Source organism: Bufo gargarizans, chromosome 6 (assembly GCF_014858855.1).
Source record: "Bufo gargarizans isolate SCDJY-AF-19 chromosome 6, ASM1485885v1, whole genome shotgun sequence".
Lineage (NCBI taxonomy): Eukaryota > Metazoa > Chordata > Amphibia > Anura > Bufonidae > Bufo > Bufo gargarizans.
This window is the reverse complement of record NC_058085.1, coordinates 29,179,340-29,196,140: the sequence shown is the minus strand read 5'-3', so window position 1 is coordinate 29,196,140 and position 16,801 is coordinate 29,179,340. Positions and strand designations below refer to the sequence as shown.

Below are 16,801 nucleotides of genomic sequence, written 5' to 3'. Positions count from 1 at the left end.
ACCTGGTCATGTGATCTCTATTACTCCGCCCACACATGATCACATGGTGATGACATCACCACAGGTCTTTTACTTCCACCTACAGCACAACCTGGAGTCTGACTCCTCCCACACGTGATCACATGGTCATGACATCACCACAGGTCCTTTACTTCCACCTACAGCACAACCTGGAGTCTGACTCCTCCCACACGTGATCACATGGTCATGACATCATCACAGGTCCTGTACTGCTTCCTGACTCACAGAACTTACAGGACAGTTAATGGTGCAGGGTCATCAGAGCAGGACATGCCCCACCCAGGTAAGTGGAACACTCACCGGATCCACACATATAAAAGTCCCTTTACACAGGACTAGAGATGAGCGAATCTCATATTTTGACATTTGTTTACACTTCGTTTGTTGGTAAAAGGTGAATTGCGTTATGGATTCCGTTACCACGGACCATAACGGAATGCCGTTAGAGGCATTTATTATTAATTCCATCATAATAGAAGTCTATGGGCTGCAAAACGGATCCGTCTGGTTTCCGTTATGCATTCTGTCTTGGAATTGCCTTATGGTCCGTGGTAACGGAATCCATAACGCAATTCAGTAAATACCACAACACAAACCCGCACACAAACTTCAAAATATGAAATTCGCTCATCCCTAATAGTGATACCTCATAAAATAGTTTATTTTTTGGGGACGTTAGATGGATTGGAAGTTTAGAAGCAATTGTTAAAATTTTTAAGAAAATTTCCAAAACCCACTTTTTTAAGGACTAGTTCAGTTCTGAAGTCACTTTGTGGGGCTACACAGTAGAAACCACCCATAAATGACCCCATTTTAGAAACCACACCCCTCAAGTTATTCAAAACTGATTTGACTAACTTTATTAACCCTTTAGGTATTTCGCAAGAATTAAAGGAAAATGGAGGTGAAACTTTTTGGGCACATTTTCCATTTTAATAATTTTTTTCCCCTGTAGGACAGCAAGGGTTAACAGCCAAGCAAACCTCAATATCTATTACCCTGATTCTGCAGTTTGCAGATACACCCCATGTGGGGTAGAAAACTCATGTAAGGGCAGACGGCAGGGCACAGAAGAAAAGGTGCGCCGTATGGATTTTGGAAGGCAGATTTTGCTGGACTGGTTTTTTGACACCATGTCCCATTTGAAGCCCCCCTGATGACATCCCTATAGTAGAAACTCTCAAAAAGTTACACCATTTTGGAAACTACAAATAAGGGTACTTTCACACTAGCGTTTTTCTTTTCCGGCATAGAGTTCCGTCACAGGAGCTCTATACCGGAAAAGAACTGATCAGTTTTATCCCCATGCATTCTGAATGGAGAGCAATCCGTTCAGTTTGCATCAGGACGTCTTCAGTTCAGTCATTTTGACTGATCAGGCAAAAGAGAAAACCGCAGCATGCTACGGTTTTCTCTCCGGCGAAAAAAACTGAAGACTTGCCTGAACGCCGGATCCGGCATTTTTTCCCATAGGAATGTATTAGCGCCGGATCCGGCATTCAGAATACCGGAATGCTGGATCCGTCGTTCCGGCATGCGCAGATCGGTAAAAATGAGAAAAAATGTACAAGACGGATCCGTCGGTCCGTATGACAAGCGGAGAGACGGATCCGTCCTTGCAATGCATTTGTCAGACGGATCCGCATCCGGATCCATCTCACAAATGCTTTCAGTCAGCGGCAGATCGGCGGATCCGGCGGCCAGTTCCGACGACGGAACTGCCCGCCGGATCACACTGACAGGTTAGATCATGTGAGGTTTTATAGAGCAGGTTGTTACGGATGAAGAGATACCGAATATGTCTGTTTTTTGTTTCAGTTTACATAATTTTCGAAAAGACATCATGTTTTGTGTCTCCAAATTATTTTCATTTTATGGCCAATTGTTTTATTTAGAGGCTCATTTTTTGCGGGATGAGGAGACGGTTTGATTGGTCCTAATTTGGTGTACATATGACTTTTTTTATCACTTTATATATCACTTTTGGGGAAGTGAGGTGGGCAAAATTGCAATTCCATCAAAGTTTTTTGTTTTTTTTATTGCCTTCACCGTGCAGTAAAAGTAATGTGATGTTTTTATAGATCAGGTGGTTACGAATGCGGCGATACCAAACATGTATAGTGTATTTAATTTTATTTTTTTCATTTTACCTTTTTATTTATTTTAAACACTTTTTGGAACCAGACCTTGGTTCTTGAAGATCCAGTGGGTCTGATGGCTCTTCAGTACACTGTATAGTGTACTGCAGTGTATTTTTGCTTACACTACTCCTGATCAGGCTCAGATACCATGGCAAGCCGGTATGCCTGTGAAGCCATCAGGTTGACATGGTAACCATCGGGGCACTGCCACAGCAGAGCAGAGGTTCGAAGGGGGAGGGAACTCCCCCCTGTAATCCCTTTCATACAGTGGTCCCTATGGACCACGGCATAGTAAGGGTTAAACCGCCGACAACGGTCCAGCACATGCGTATTTTACAGCTGACACTCTGCTTTTACCGAACGGTAAAAGCAGAGTGTCAGCTGTAAAATACATATGTGCTGGACCGTTGTTGGCCGTTTAACCCTTACTATGCCGTGGTCCATAGGGACCACCTGTATAAAAGGGATTACAGGGGGGGAGTTCCCTCCCCCTTCGAGCCTCTGCTCTTCAACACTCACTGAGGAGATCGGATCATGCGCTGTTGAATGCTGCAATTGGTCAGTCAAAGCTGACTGACAAGTCGCAGTGATCCGAAGGCAGGGACCGCACTAATTGGTCCCCTGCTGGGTGCCTGGATAGCTCTGCCATCCGTGACAGCCGTTTAGATGCTGATACTTTGATCTCATTACATACTGCATATATCATGATGCGTTAACTACCACTACATCATGACGTACACAGTATGTCATTGATCATTAAAGGGTTAAAGGGGTTGTCTCACTTCAGCAAATAGCATTTATTATGTAGATAAATTTAATACAAGGCACTTACTAATGTATTGTGATTCTCCATATTGCCTCCTTTGCTGGATTGATGTATTTTCCATCGATACAACCACCCTGCAATCCATCACCAGTGGCTGCACTTGCACACTATAGGAAAAAGCACCAGCCTACGTGCGCTCCCACAGTTCTGGCACCCAGAGAGGCAGACACATTTCTTTTCTAGTGTGCAAGCACGACCCCCACTGATGGATTGCAGGGTGGTCATAACCATATAAACAAGCAGTGTATAATGTGATGGGAAAAATAATTCCAGTGAGCAAAGAAAGAAATATGGAAAATCACAATACATTAGTAAGTGCCTGGTATTAACTTTCTCTACGTGATAAACGCCACTTGGTGAAGTGAGACAACCCCTTTAAGGCTCCACAGTCGTAAAGATCCGCAGCTCCACGCACCAGAAAGCAACTGATTCCAGAGAACATGAACCATGGAAGTAAAAACGCAGGCTTCTGGGGCAGGACACGAGCTTAAAATTTATATAATAAAATACAAATCCCAAGAGGTTGATTCTAGTGTATAACGCGTTTCGATGGGCCTGTTTTGATGATAAGAGCAAGACTTCAGGTTCGGATACTCTTTAGAGAGAGACTCTTAACTGAACTACAGCTAAACTTCAAAGGAAGGTTTATAATATGATTTAATTAAATATAATCAGTAGTATATACATATAGCCATTAGGGATGAGTGAATCGACCTCGGATGAAACATCCGCAGTCGAGTCACATAAAACTTTGTTCCAATACTGTACGGAGCAGGAGCTCCGTACAGTATTAGAAAGTATTGGCTCCGATGAGCCAAAGTTATTGCTTTGAAGTCTCGCGAGACTTCGGTAATATCATAAATTGATTTGTACTGTAAAATACCCATTTCCGGAACACGAGTTCAGGATAACAAGGATAAAGAACATAATACACAATAACATCAACACTTCAGCTGGAGTTCTGACTACATCCCGAATGAAGGTATATACATTTCCGATCGAGTTAACATCATCTGACAGAGACACATCAGCTGGGAAGTCCACTTCAGTGAAAGCAGTCACAGTCTCGATCGGGAAAGCACCGATGTAGGATGAGCTTCTGACTTAAAGGGTTACAGCTTTATACGGATTAAACAAAAATCTCCATTCCCCAGTGGAACGTAGCCAGCGCATGAGCTCCATAATTGTCACTGTGTATGTGTTCATCCAGCCAGTTTCCAGGTCCACAGCAAGTCATAATCCCAAAACAACCTTGAGAAAATATGTAGACAAAGCCCTATTCCCTTGCACCTGCATTCACAGGTCTTAAAATGGAATTCAGATGATCAGAAACGACATCTTCACACTTTAGGGCCGTCCCCTTTCTCAGGTGTAACAAAAGCCTGGTGCATGGGACATTATATAGAAGACATATCCAGGAGATCTCCGAGACATGGACTGTACCAGGGGGAGTTACATAGAAGACATATCCAGGAGATCTCCGAGACATGGACTGGACCAGGGGGCGTTACATAGAAGACATATCCAGGAGATCTCAGAGATGTGGACTGGAGCAGGGGGTGTTATATAGAAGACATATCCAGGAGATCTCAGAGATGTGGACTGGAGGAGGGGGCGTTATATAGAAGACATATCCAGGAGATCTCAGAGATGTGGACTGGAGCAGGGGACTTTATGTAGATGACATATTCAGGAGATCTTAGAGACGTGGACTGGAGCAGGGTCGTTACATAGAAGACATATCCAGGAGATCTCAGAGATGTGGACTGGAGGAGGGGACTTTATGTAGAGGACATATCCAGGAGATCTCAGAGACGTGGACTACAGCAGGGGACGTTATAAAGAAGACATCTCCAGGAGATCTCATAAAACGGCGAAAGGAAATTCACAAGTAAACTGACTGAAATAAATAATGGTAAAATACAATGAGATAAAATTACCAACCCATATGACAGGCACATCTGTAGGGAATGCGTCTTCCCCAAAGTGCGTTTAAGCTGCCGCATTTGTCTTGGGGGTGGCGATCAGTGTCGTACCTCCCAAAGAGGCAGACCATGTAGCTGCTATGGGGCCTGTGGGGAATGGGACCCCCCACAGTGGAGGATAGGCCCCTTTCATCCCATACCTTCAATACTGGCTCCCATCAAGCTTCAGCCTACAATTCCTATTGTCAGTGGAAAAAGCTAAAGGACCTTTGATATCATCACAGGTCCTGTACATCTAGCAAGGGAACTGCCAGAGAATAGTGTAGTTCCCAGGACCTGTGATGATATCATCACAGGTCCTTTAACACCTGACAGCAAGGATTAGAAGTGCACAATGTGCTGTGCATTGATCCATAGAGATTGGAATATAGTGGTAAGAGAAGGTACTCCACTCTTCTCTTCATTCCCCCCCATGTCCTCTTTTACTCAGTGCTTATATATAATACTGATCACATTGCGTGCAAAACCATCAGTTTTGTTCGGAACAGAGGCCTACTGCTTGTTCAGGGGTGTTGGGAGTTGGATCCCGATATTGATTTTGTATTGATGACTTATCCTGAGTACATAGTGTAACTAGAAATGACTGGACGCCATGGCAAATTTTTGAACGCCCTTCAGCAACGTCTTTTCCACCCCCACTCTTGTGGCTACTTAAAATCGCTTTGTTAGACCAAGCCTGGCAGCTGCTCCTCCCGTTTCCTACAGTGTCACTATATAGCACTACTATATGTACTGGTGCCCTGACAATAAAATATTTCAGTCCTTCTCCTGAGTGGGTCCCTTCTGAATTTGGGCCCCAAAGCAGATGCTTACCCTACAGCTACATCCCTGTGCCAGAACCCTTTAATGATATTTCATCATGCCGCTTGTTAAAAATAAATCTATTAAACATCAACATCTGTGTGGTCGTGAGGAGCTGTCAAACAAAATCTGCCAACCCAATGTCTGTCTAAATGGTAATAACTGACAACGTCTTTTATCAGCTGTAGGGTCTTGTGAAGGTGTGACATAACATGAAACTGCTTTGACCTCTGTTTCAAAATGTGAATTCAAAAGATATGAACATGAATAAGCCTAGTTGGATAAGTGAATAAATATATTTACGAAGTGTGATTAAATATAAGATAACACAGACAAATCACATACAGAATAATAAAAACTAAATAAACCTCACTAGCCAAAGGGGTAGGACTTCAGTCACTATGCCATAGCACATGGCTGACACCCGAGGGCCTACAAGAGATATGGCTAATCAATAATTACATCCTACCTAGGGTGAAGTTCCAAGTGGTGTCCCACCAGTTATTCCCATCAACCCCAACTTCAGTGTGGATCATGCATGTCTCTGAGATCACTCAAGAATGCGGTCATATCAGCACAATGGGGGGTGGGTACTAACTAACTTTCTCTAACTCACCCCATTAGGCTAGTTTCACACTAGCGTTCGGCTGTCCGCTAGTGAGCTCCGTTTGAAGGGGCTCACGAGCGGACCCGAATGCTTCCGTCCAGCCCTGATGCAGTCTGAATGGATGCGGATCCGCTCAGACTGCATCAGTCTGGCGGCGTTCAGCCTCCGCTCCGCTCAGCAGGCGGACACCTGAACGCTGCTTGCAGCGTTCGGGTGTCCGTCTGGCCGTGTGGAGACGTGCGGATCCGTCCAGACTTACAATGTAAGTCAATGGGGATGGATCCGTTTGAAGATGCCACAATATGGCTCAATCTTCAAGCGGATCCGTCCCCCATTGACTTTCAATGTAAAAGTCTGGACGGATCCGCTCAGGCTAATTTCACACAAGCTTTTTTTTTGCCAATATAATGCAGATGGATCCGTTCTGATCGGAGCCTCCGTCTGCATTATTATGATCGGATCCGTTCAGAACGGATCCGATCGAACGCTAGTGTGAAAGTAGCCTTAGAAGGCACTTTATTATACAGAATACTACAGGTTAAATTCAAGAGACAGAATTAAAGGGGGACAGAACCAATCAGGGACTAAAAAATACCCTTACCATACAACCTCACACATCGAGGAACGACCTTGACTAAGCTATTCAACTCTGGTTCCAATTTATACAAAGAGAGAGAACACATCGACACTTTATTATCTCCTCCCATGTCTCCTCTTATCTCCAGTATTTTACATGGGATTTTGTAGGATTTTCCATCGCTTAATCTTCTTTCCATTTGGGTTCCTACAATATAGGACCTGCTCAGTGGAGATCTTCTATATAAGACCCTTCTCCTGATTGACCCATCAAGGATGGACAGGGACAAGATGGCGGAGAGTATAATAAATCTCATCCTAGAGATCCTCTTCCGGCTTACTGGAGAGGTGAGAGATTCTGATGATGTCACATTACATCATCTTATCTATGTTACTAACAGATGGACATGACTGGAGAGGTGAGGGACTCTGGAGATGTATGGCGTGATATTTATTACTGTGTCTCTTCATAACCAGGACTATACAGTAGTGAAGAAGACCTCTAGTGAGCGCTGTCAGGCCCCTGTGTCTGAAGGATGGGGAAGAACCCTGAGCCCAATCACGGGGCCTCCACTTCATCCTCTGATACATGAGGAAATCAATAGAGAGAAGATCCTAGAACTCACCAACAAGATGATTGAGCTGCTGACTGGAGAGGTGACACTGCTGGGAATGCTGGGACATTATACAGGAACGCTAAGAAGAGATCTGGGTAATGACTGTATCATTGTGTTGTCAGGTTCCTATAAGGTGTCAGGATGTCACAGTCTATTTCTCCATGGAGGAGTGGGAGTATTTAGAAGGACACAAAGATCTGTACAAGGACGTCATGATGGAGGATCACCGGTCCCTCACATCACCAGGTAATAGACATGACTAAATCCACACGTCCTCTCATTGTCTGTATGTAAGGAATGAATTCAGTCACTGGATGTGTTTCCTACAGTTAAGGAAGAGAGAAGAACACCGGAGAGATGTCCCAGTCCTCTTCTTCCACAGGATGGTTCAGAAGAACATTACAATGTCCCACAGGATGATCAGGTAGATGGAGATAAGGTCTCATGAAATGTCTCCTATGATCTGTAGAAGGCTGTGAAGATCCTGCGTTCAGTCTTGTTACATCCACCAGTATTATATGTTGTATAATGAGTAATGTGGAGATGGCAGCTGACCATAGCTTTTTGGTTCTTCTCACAATTTAGAGACTTTAGAGTTGGGTTCCTCTGTGAACTGCTGCAGAATTTTTGTGGTTGCACAAGGGTAGAACTACAGTTCTTGTAGCAGTTCTCAGCTGGAACCATGTGATACTACAATTTGTCAACCAGTGTTGAGTTATGCACAGATTGTCAGCTTTTGCCTGTCCTACAATGCATCTTTAGATATCCAGGATGCTACTACCTTCCTATGGCCTTCCCTGCCTGGGAATTTCAGAGTGCACCATTCACTGAGAAAGTTCTATTGATGATAATAAGTATTCACCTCTCATTTTATCCCTCCTTTCCTAATTCTTTAAACAGTGATCTGTAGAGTGTTTAATTAATAATAGATAATCAGTTGTCATCTCTCCACTGTTTTCCCCTGTCCTTATAGTATAAATAGTGATAGCCAGGGTGTTCTAGTGGTAATAGATAATCAGTTCTCTCCTCTCCTGTGTTGTCCCCTGTTTTATATTATAAACTGTGATAAGCAGGGTACCCACAGCCCTGGGGTGGCTAGTAAGGGCAAGATGTGCAAAAACAATGTCCTGTTATACATGCACACAATTTATTGTCAGGGGTAGAATATAAGGGCTACTCTCTCTGCATTGTAAACTTCTGGTTGGAATAACGAAGCAATAAGATTGGATTTATACAGGAGACCTGCAGATATTTGGGTCAGATAAGTCCTGCTGTCCGATCATTTTTGTGCAGCATTCTAATTACTGATCTTCTCTGGTCATATAAAACCTTCCACACGACTTCTCCAACCGTCTGATGACTTATACAATATTTATTTCACAGCTTGTGAATCCGGGTGAAGATCTGAACATTATATATGTTACAGAGACATATGTGAGGGGTGATGAGCACAGTACAGAGGACATTCCTACAGATAACTGCCCAGGTGAGTAGTGACCACTAAGTAAAGCAGAGAGGTCTCTAAGATTCTACTCCTTCACTGGATACTACAATTTTATGTTAAGTTTTTCAGTTTTGTCTTCTTTTAATTGTTTTTAGCATTATTACATAGTTACATAGTTAATATGGTTGAAAAAAGAAAAAAGTCCATCAAGTTTAACCAAGGGATAGGTGGGGACGCAAATCCCAGAAGGAGTGTAGATTTCTACACATTTCCATAAGCATTAATGTTGTTTACTTTAAAGAAATCATTTAAACCCTTATTAAAACTGTCCACTGTTCCTGCTGTGACCACGTCCTGAGGAAGGCTATTCCACAGATTCACAGTTCTTACAGTAAAGAAGTTTTGACACTTCTCGAGACTGAACTTTTTCTTCTTCAGTCGGAGGCAGTGCCCCTTTATCTTTTGAGCGCATTTCACATGGAACTGTTTTTCACCGTATTTTTTTTATGGACCATTTATATACCGTATTTGTATAGGTTAATCATGTCTTAGACGTCTCTCCTCAATACTAAATAAATTCAATTATTTTAATCTTTCTTCATAACTAAGACCCTACATGCCCCTGATCAGTTTAGTCGCTCTTCTCTGTACTTTTTCCAGCTACAGTGCCTCCTTTCTATGGACTGGTGCCCAGAACTGAACTGCATATTCCAAATGAGGCTGCACCAACACTTTGTAAAGTGGTAATATTACATCCCTGTCCTGCAAGTCCATGCCTTGTTTAATGCATGACAATATCCTGGTGGCCTTAGAAGCAGCTGATTGACATTGTATGCTGTAATTTAATCTACCATCCACAAGGACACCCAAATCCTTCTCTATAAGTGACTCTCCCAGTGTTACATCACCTAGGACATAGATATGAAGCACAGAGATTATTACTACCAAGATGCAGAACTTTACATTTATCCACATTGAACCTCATTTGCCAAGATGATGCCGAATCACTCAGTGTTCAAGTCAGCTTGTAGTTTGTGGACTTCTTCCTTAGACTGCACAGTACTACATAGCTTAGTGTCATCTGCAAAAATAGAAATGGTGCTATTAATCTCTTCTTCGATATCATTAGTAAATTAATTAATAGAGAGTCCATCACTTAACCTTGGAGTACACCACTAATAACCTGGCACTATTCTGAATATAAATCATTGACCACAACTCTCTGGACACGATCCTTCAGACAGTTTTCAATCCAATTACAAACTGTACTTTCCAAGCCTATAAACCTTACATTACCTATTAAACGTCTATGAGGGACAGTATCAAAAGCCTTTGCAAAATCCAGAAACTCTACATCCACAGCCGCCCCTCTGTCCAGGCTTCTACTCACCTCACTACATCCACAGTCGCCCCCCTGTCCAGGCTACTACTCACCTCCTCATAAAAACAAATCAGGTTAGTCTGACAACTTCTGTCCTTGGTAAACCCATGTTAGTTATCACTTATAATATTATTTACAGTCACATACTCTGTATATAGTCCCTTAAGAGTTCCTTCAAACATTTTTCACATAACAGAAGTTTAACTAACTGGTATAGAATTGCCTGTGAAGGACCTTTTATCCTTTTTTGAATATGGGCACCACGTTTGCCTTGGCACTGTACTAATACCTAGAGAATCTGTAAAAATTATAAACAGGGGCACATCAATGACTGAACTGAGCTCTTTAAGCACTCTTGGGTGTAATCCATCTGCACCCAGAGCCTTGTTCACATTTACCCTATTTAACTTCTCTTGGACCATATCTACAGTTAGCCAATTGAGTATATCACTGGATGTACTAACAGCCCTAGCACCACAGATATCTGCTCCTTTCTCTTCTTTTGTATATACAGAGCTAGAAAACACATTTAGTAACTCTGCCTTTTTCTTATCTTCAGTAACTACCCCCTTTACCATTATTTAGGGCACCTACCTGCTCAGACCTTGGTTTTTTAGCATTTATATATTTAAAGATTTGTTTAGGATTTGTTTTGCTCTGTTTAGCTACCTGCTGTTCATTTTGTATTTTTGCTAATTTTATCTCCTTTTTCAAGATTTTATTGCCCTTTTCAAAGTAGCTGTAAGCCATGGGGGGGGGGGGGGGATAATTTTAGCCGTTTATAGTTGTTACCTAAAGGGATACATTTTTAGTGCAATTACTCAATGTGGATTTAAAGCTCTCCCATATATACTCAGTATTATTATGTGACAGTAGCTGCTCCCACTCTATGCCATGAAATGCTGCTCTCAATCCAGGGAAATTAGCCTTTTTAAAATTCAGCGTCTTTGCTCTGCCTGACAGAGATTGCGTCTTATAGTTTAGGAGGAATATCATTATATTGTCAACAAGCTCTGCATCATTAGAGATTACCAGATCCAACAGAGCATTGCTCCTAGTGGGATCTTCTACAAACTGGTCCATAACGTGAGCCAATTCAGTTAAAATTCAAATTAAATATGTATGAAAATGTGATAGCGTTACAGGTGATCTGTCATAGGGCGCAGCTCAGTCTGATTCAGTTGAAAGTGTCTGAGCTGCAATGCCAAGTACATTCACTATCTAATAGACAGCGCTGTGCATGGTAAGCTCTCAGGAGGGCTTGGCGTGCACTGGAGCTCCGGCGAGCCCTGAGGCTTCCTAAGTTGATTGGTGGGGTGCAGGGAGCTGGACCTCCGCTGATCTCATATTGATGACCTATGGTGAGGAAAATCTTGGAGAACACCTTTAATGATTTGCAAATTATAAAAAAGTGGCAACAAAATAAGTGGAAACAAGAAACTCTAATTAGTGTCAAGTATGACAGCAAAGTGCATAAATACATTCACATACTAACCTTGGCATGCTATCAGTGAGGTTACTAATAATTGAGGACTTCTCCCTTGCTGAATGCATTTAGGGAAGCAAATCATCAAGATCTGCTGCTGGTACCTAACTTTCCAATTTCTGACCGATGGGAGACAAGTCCAGAGACACTTCAGGACATGGTAGAACATTTAGGCCATGCAGGCTTCTGACAGTAGCACAAGCAACATGAGGCCTTGTGCTGTCCTGTTGAAAAACTGCTCCTGGGACATTTTGTAGGAATGACTGTACCAAAAGTTCCAAGGCCAAATCAATGTAAAGACAAGCTGTAAGAGTATCCGAAGTAGAGGGACCTGACTACTGTACATTATGCCACCCAGGAGTGGGACTAGTGTGGGAGTCTTTTGTGAAGACTTTTTCATGGCGTTACCCACGTGGTCTTCAGACCCATCTCCAGCTCTCATTGTATCCAAGACAAAAGCAGGACACATTGCTGAAGGGGATAAACCACCACTGCAGCCTCCATTGCTGTCTTGTTGTGCTCCATGATAATCTTTAAGTGAGGTGGAGTGAGGTCAAAGGAACACCTGTAGTTGTACATCTGACTTGTAGCTCAGTGTCATGCAAATGTCTTATCATTTGTGTAGACATTGTTTGCCGCTCTAATCTTGGGATGTGATGTCAATTTCAGATCTCTATGGGCCAGTCTTGTAATCAAACGATCTGTCCAGGAAGAGGTTCTCCCTGCACCTCATGCTGCTGTTCCAGTTTGTCATAGTTCTCCCAACTACCGGGACACACAATGTTGAACAGTGCTGACGTCTCAGCCTAATTGTGTAATGATGTGCCGGAGTTCAGTTCAAGGGTTTTGTCCCTCCCAATCTGCAACAATTAATGATAATTGGCACGTCGATGATATGGTCATGGGGACTCATCCTGGCATGTACTGCCTGGTGACGGAGCAAAATTTATTTTCTTGTTTGTTCCTGTATATTGCTAGTGGCTGCTGTCATTTATTCTCACTCCTGCATTGATTTTTAAATTGTGTACCTGGAACCTGTTTTCCTTCTGGCTTTGATCCTTGGCCATGTTTCTGAACATGCTCTTGTCCTTTTGGCCAGTTGCATTTTGACAGAACTACTACTGATGAGCCTTGGCTCCTGCGTGACCTCCACCTCTTCCGTCGAACTGCACACGTCACTCAGATGACCTGGATCCCATGTGAGGTCTAGGGACCTCATCATCCTCCACATCATCTCCTGCCCTCCTTGCCAGTCTGCACACTGCAGAAAGCCGCAGCATTTGACACCTATGTTTCGACATCATCAGAGACATGCTGCAGCAGTCCTCCCACAGCCTCATCCTCAAACATAAGTGGTTGGGCATCAGTGCATCTCTGTAACTTCTGGGGCAGGGCCAGGTGGATGGCCCACAAACCCCGCCAGCAGAGTCGTCAAAAAGCATAAGTGGCTGCTGCATGACTTGGGACTGATGTGCAAGGGGTTGAGGTGGAAGATGCCCATGGGCTGCAGGTGCCAACTCTGTGCTTTCAGCATAGGATCAGGTGGGAGACAATGTGCATGAATTGGAGCCACTGTCAGCCATCCTATCTCTAATTGTTCAGGCCTCACCATTTGTAGAGCGGTATTCGGGCCTAGAAAATGATTCAGAACGTCCTGTCGTCTGCGTGCACCAGAGGAAGATGTGTCATTTGGGCGCGTAGCTGGCACAGATCGACAACATGCTCTTCTTGCAGCAGGAGCTTCACCAACACCAGCAGCACCATGGCCATGTCCCTTATTTGATGCTCTCCTCTTTTTTTATGGTCGCCCTCAAAAGTGTCTGACAGGCGACCATTTGTATTTTTGTGTCATGGGTGCAAATGAGGTGTATCTCCCCCCCCCCCCCCCCCCCAAAAAAAATTGCTTTATGTCACCGACACAGTTAATGGACTGATTTAAAATTCTATTTCAAAGGCGGGTTTTAGACCTCCAAAATTGGCTTTATGTAACGGACACAATTAAGGCTACTTTCACACTAGCGTTCAGAGCGGGTCCGTCTGATGTTTCATCAGACGGATCCGCTCCTATAATGCAGACGGTGGCTCCGTTCAGAACGGATCCGTCTGCATTATAACTTAGAAAAATTTCTAAGTGTGAAAGTAGCCTGAGTTACATTGAAAGTCAATAGGGGACGGACCCGCTTGAAGATTGAGCCATATGGTGTCATCTTCAAGCAGATCCGTCCCCATTGACTTCCATTATAAGTCTGGACGGATCCGCACGGCCAGGCGGACACCCGAACGCTGCTCACTGAGCGGAGCGGAGGCTGACCGCTGGCAGACGGATGCATTCTCAGTGGATCCGCCTCCACTGAGAATGCATTAGGGCCAGACGGCTGCGTTCAGGGCCGCTCGTGAGCCCCTTCAAACGGAGCTCACGAGCGGACACCTGAACGCAGGTGTGAAAGGAGCCTAACAGACTGATTATTGGATTTCTGTGTCACTGGTGCACAGGAGGTGTAGTGCACCGATCACAAATGCCTACAGGTCACCCACAGACTGAACAGCCACAATAAAAGCCTAACACTGTCCCTCACTGCAGCAGCGTCCTGTCCCTACACTAGTCAGAGCAGAATGGTGGCGCACCATGTGATTCGGCATTTATGCATGCATGGTCACATGGTGATCCGGCTAATCACAGCCATGCCAATACTAGGCATGACTGTGATGGCTTCCAAGTGCTCGCAGCTTAAAAGCTTGTTGATTGGCTGCACAGCAGACTTTCAACAAGCTTTATTTCAAATTCAAACACGGACTTTCGCGCCAATGTCTGTGTTCGGGAGGCCGGACTCTGTAATGTTCTGTACGAACCAGAATATTCTGGTTCGGGTCTGCTCATTCCTAATCAGAATTGCACCTGAAACTAATTTCAAGAAAATCATTCACCGCTAATGATACACTTTTCATCATCTTTGGATGGTGTGTGTTAGAGATGAGCGACGTTTGGAATAATTAGATTCGGACGATCGGACGTAATTCATCAATAAATTCGATTTGATCTGAATTAATTTGTCATGAATCACTATTCATTATATTCCGCAGACTGCAGCAGTGAGCCCGCTCCAAACGTGGCGGGTGCCAGCTGTATCATACAGCAGACAGACAGCCGCAATGATGGGGAACGGCGATTGCACCGCCCCCGTCATTTACCCCTCAGATGACATGATCAACACCGATCAAGGCATCTGTTAGGCAGAGGGATGCGGTTCCCACAGTGAAATCTCAGGGCTCCGGTTGGTTACCATGGCAGCCTCAATGCTTGTAAAGATTTCCATGGCTGCCATGGTATCCTCCCTGCTGCGCTGTGTCAAAATTCTATTCACCCTAATAGATCCAAAGATCCAAGGTTCTAGCCCCCTAAGGGGGTTAAACTTTATCATTTTAAACGTAAAAAAAATAATTTAAAGTTTAAATCATCCCCCTGATTTCTATATTTGAAGTCTAAAATTTTTTAAATATATACTAATTACCGAATGGTATTTTACTTTTAAAATGTATTTGGGTTAAAACCTGAGTGGTTGAACATGGTGACCGCTGAATTATTGCCGTAAGGGAGAGGAGCATGCCATATAATATATCAAACAGCTGTTGCTGCTATGAGGTTTGGCTGGTTAGGTGGGCCCACAATTTACCAACTAATGTAGTTGTGGCCATCAATCTTTTTTAAAAAAAAACATTTTTAAACTTGAATTTTTATTAGTATTTATAAAAAAAATATATATTATTAATATAGTTGTCTTATTTTTAAGTAGTATTAAATTGTCTGTTTCGTTATTCCGTTGGGTCAAAACATACAACATTACAATACTGAGGGCTCATGCACGCGACCGTATGTATTTTGCGGTCCCAAAAAAACGCTGTTGATGTCCGTGTGACATCCATATTGCATCTGTTTTTTTTTTATTTGCGGATCCATTGTAACAATGGCTATACTTGTCCCCAAAACGGATAAGAATAGGACATGTTCTCTCTTTTTTTGCGGAACGACCATGCGGATATACGGAAACTGAAATGCACGCAGTAGGGCTGAAACGATTATTCGAGTAATCGTTACATCACATGATCACGGAGCAGGAGTGAAATTAAGCGTCTCACTCACCGCTTCCGTGTCCTCCGGAGGCCAGAGAGGCAGGACTTTGTGTAATGCGCAGTTGTGCTCATACATCATCAGCACGCTGGCTAACGATGTGTGTCTGACGTCACTTAAGGTCCCAGTTAGGGGTGGGCGGTATAGGCGATATGAATTTGGGCCACGATATGGATTTTCGCCATATCGCCTATATCGCTGGACCGCGATATGATCATTTTCTCCTGAGCCGGTCGGCACAGCGGAGGGAGGAGGAGGAGGGAGTCTCTCCCTCCCCACTGTGCGCGGCTGCCGCTGAACACCAATGAGGACAGAGTAGGAGGAGGAGGGGAGGGACTGTGGCCACTACGCCACCAATGAATGTGCCGGCCATATCCCACAGGGTCCCCCTCCTCCCCCCCATCATTGGTGGCAGTTTGCAGTTCCGATCGGAGCCCCAGCAGTGTAATGCTGGGGCTCCGATCGGTTACCATGGCAGCCAGGAGTCACGCTACTGAAGTCCTGGCTGCCATGGTATGTTAATGAGCAGAGAGCAGCGCATTATACTCACGTGCGCTGTGGCCGCCGGTCGCTCCTTCTGTCTGTGCGGCGGATTGCTAATGCTTACAGCATTAGCAATGCGCCGCACAGACCTATGAGAAGAAGGAGCGACCGGCGGCCACGGCGCACGTGAGTATAATGCTGCTCATTAACATACCATGGCAGCCAGGACTTCAGTAGCGTGACTCCTGGCTGCCATGGTAACCGATCGGAGCCCCAGCATTACACTGCTGGGGCTCCGATCGGAACT

The 16,801-nt window shown here is 44.1% G+C and overlaps 1 protein-coding gene across 1 annotated transcript in view; it reads left to right on the top strand.

Annotated features, from left to right (window-relative positions):
* Window positions 1-207: 207 nt before the first annotated feature.
* Window positions 208-16,801, top strand: part of LOC122941914 (gastrula zinc finger protein XlCGF26.1-like) — a 29,699-nt gene continuing 13,105 nt past the window's right edge. The window contains exons 1-2 of the mRNA XM_044299411.1: window positions 208-304; window positions 9,004-9,060. Coding sequence (XP_044155346.1) covers window positions 208-304; window positions 9,004-9,060 — 154 coding nt within the window. The remainder of the gene's footprint in view (window positions 305-9,003; window positions 9,061-16,801) is intronic.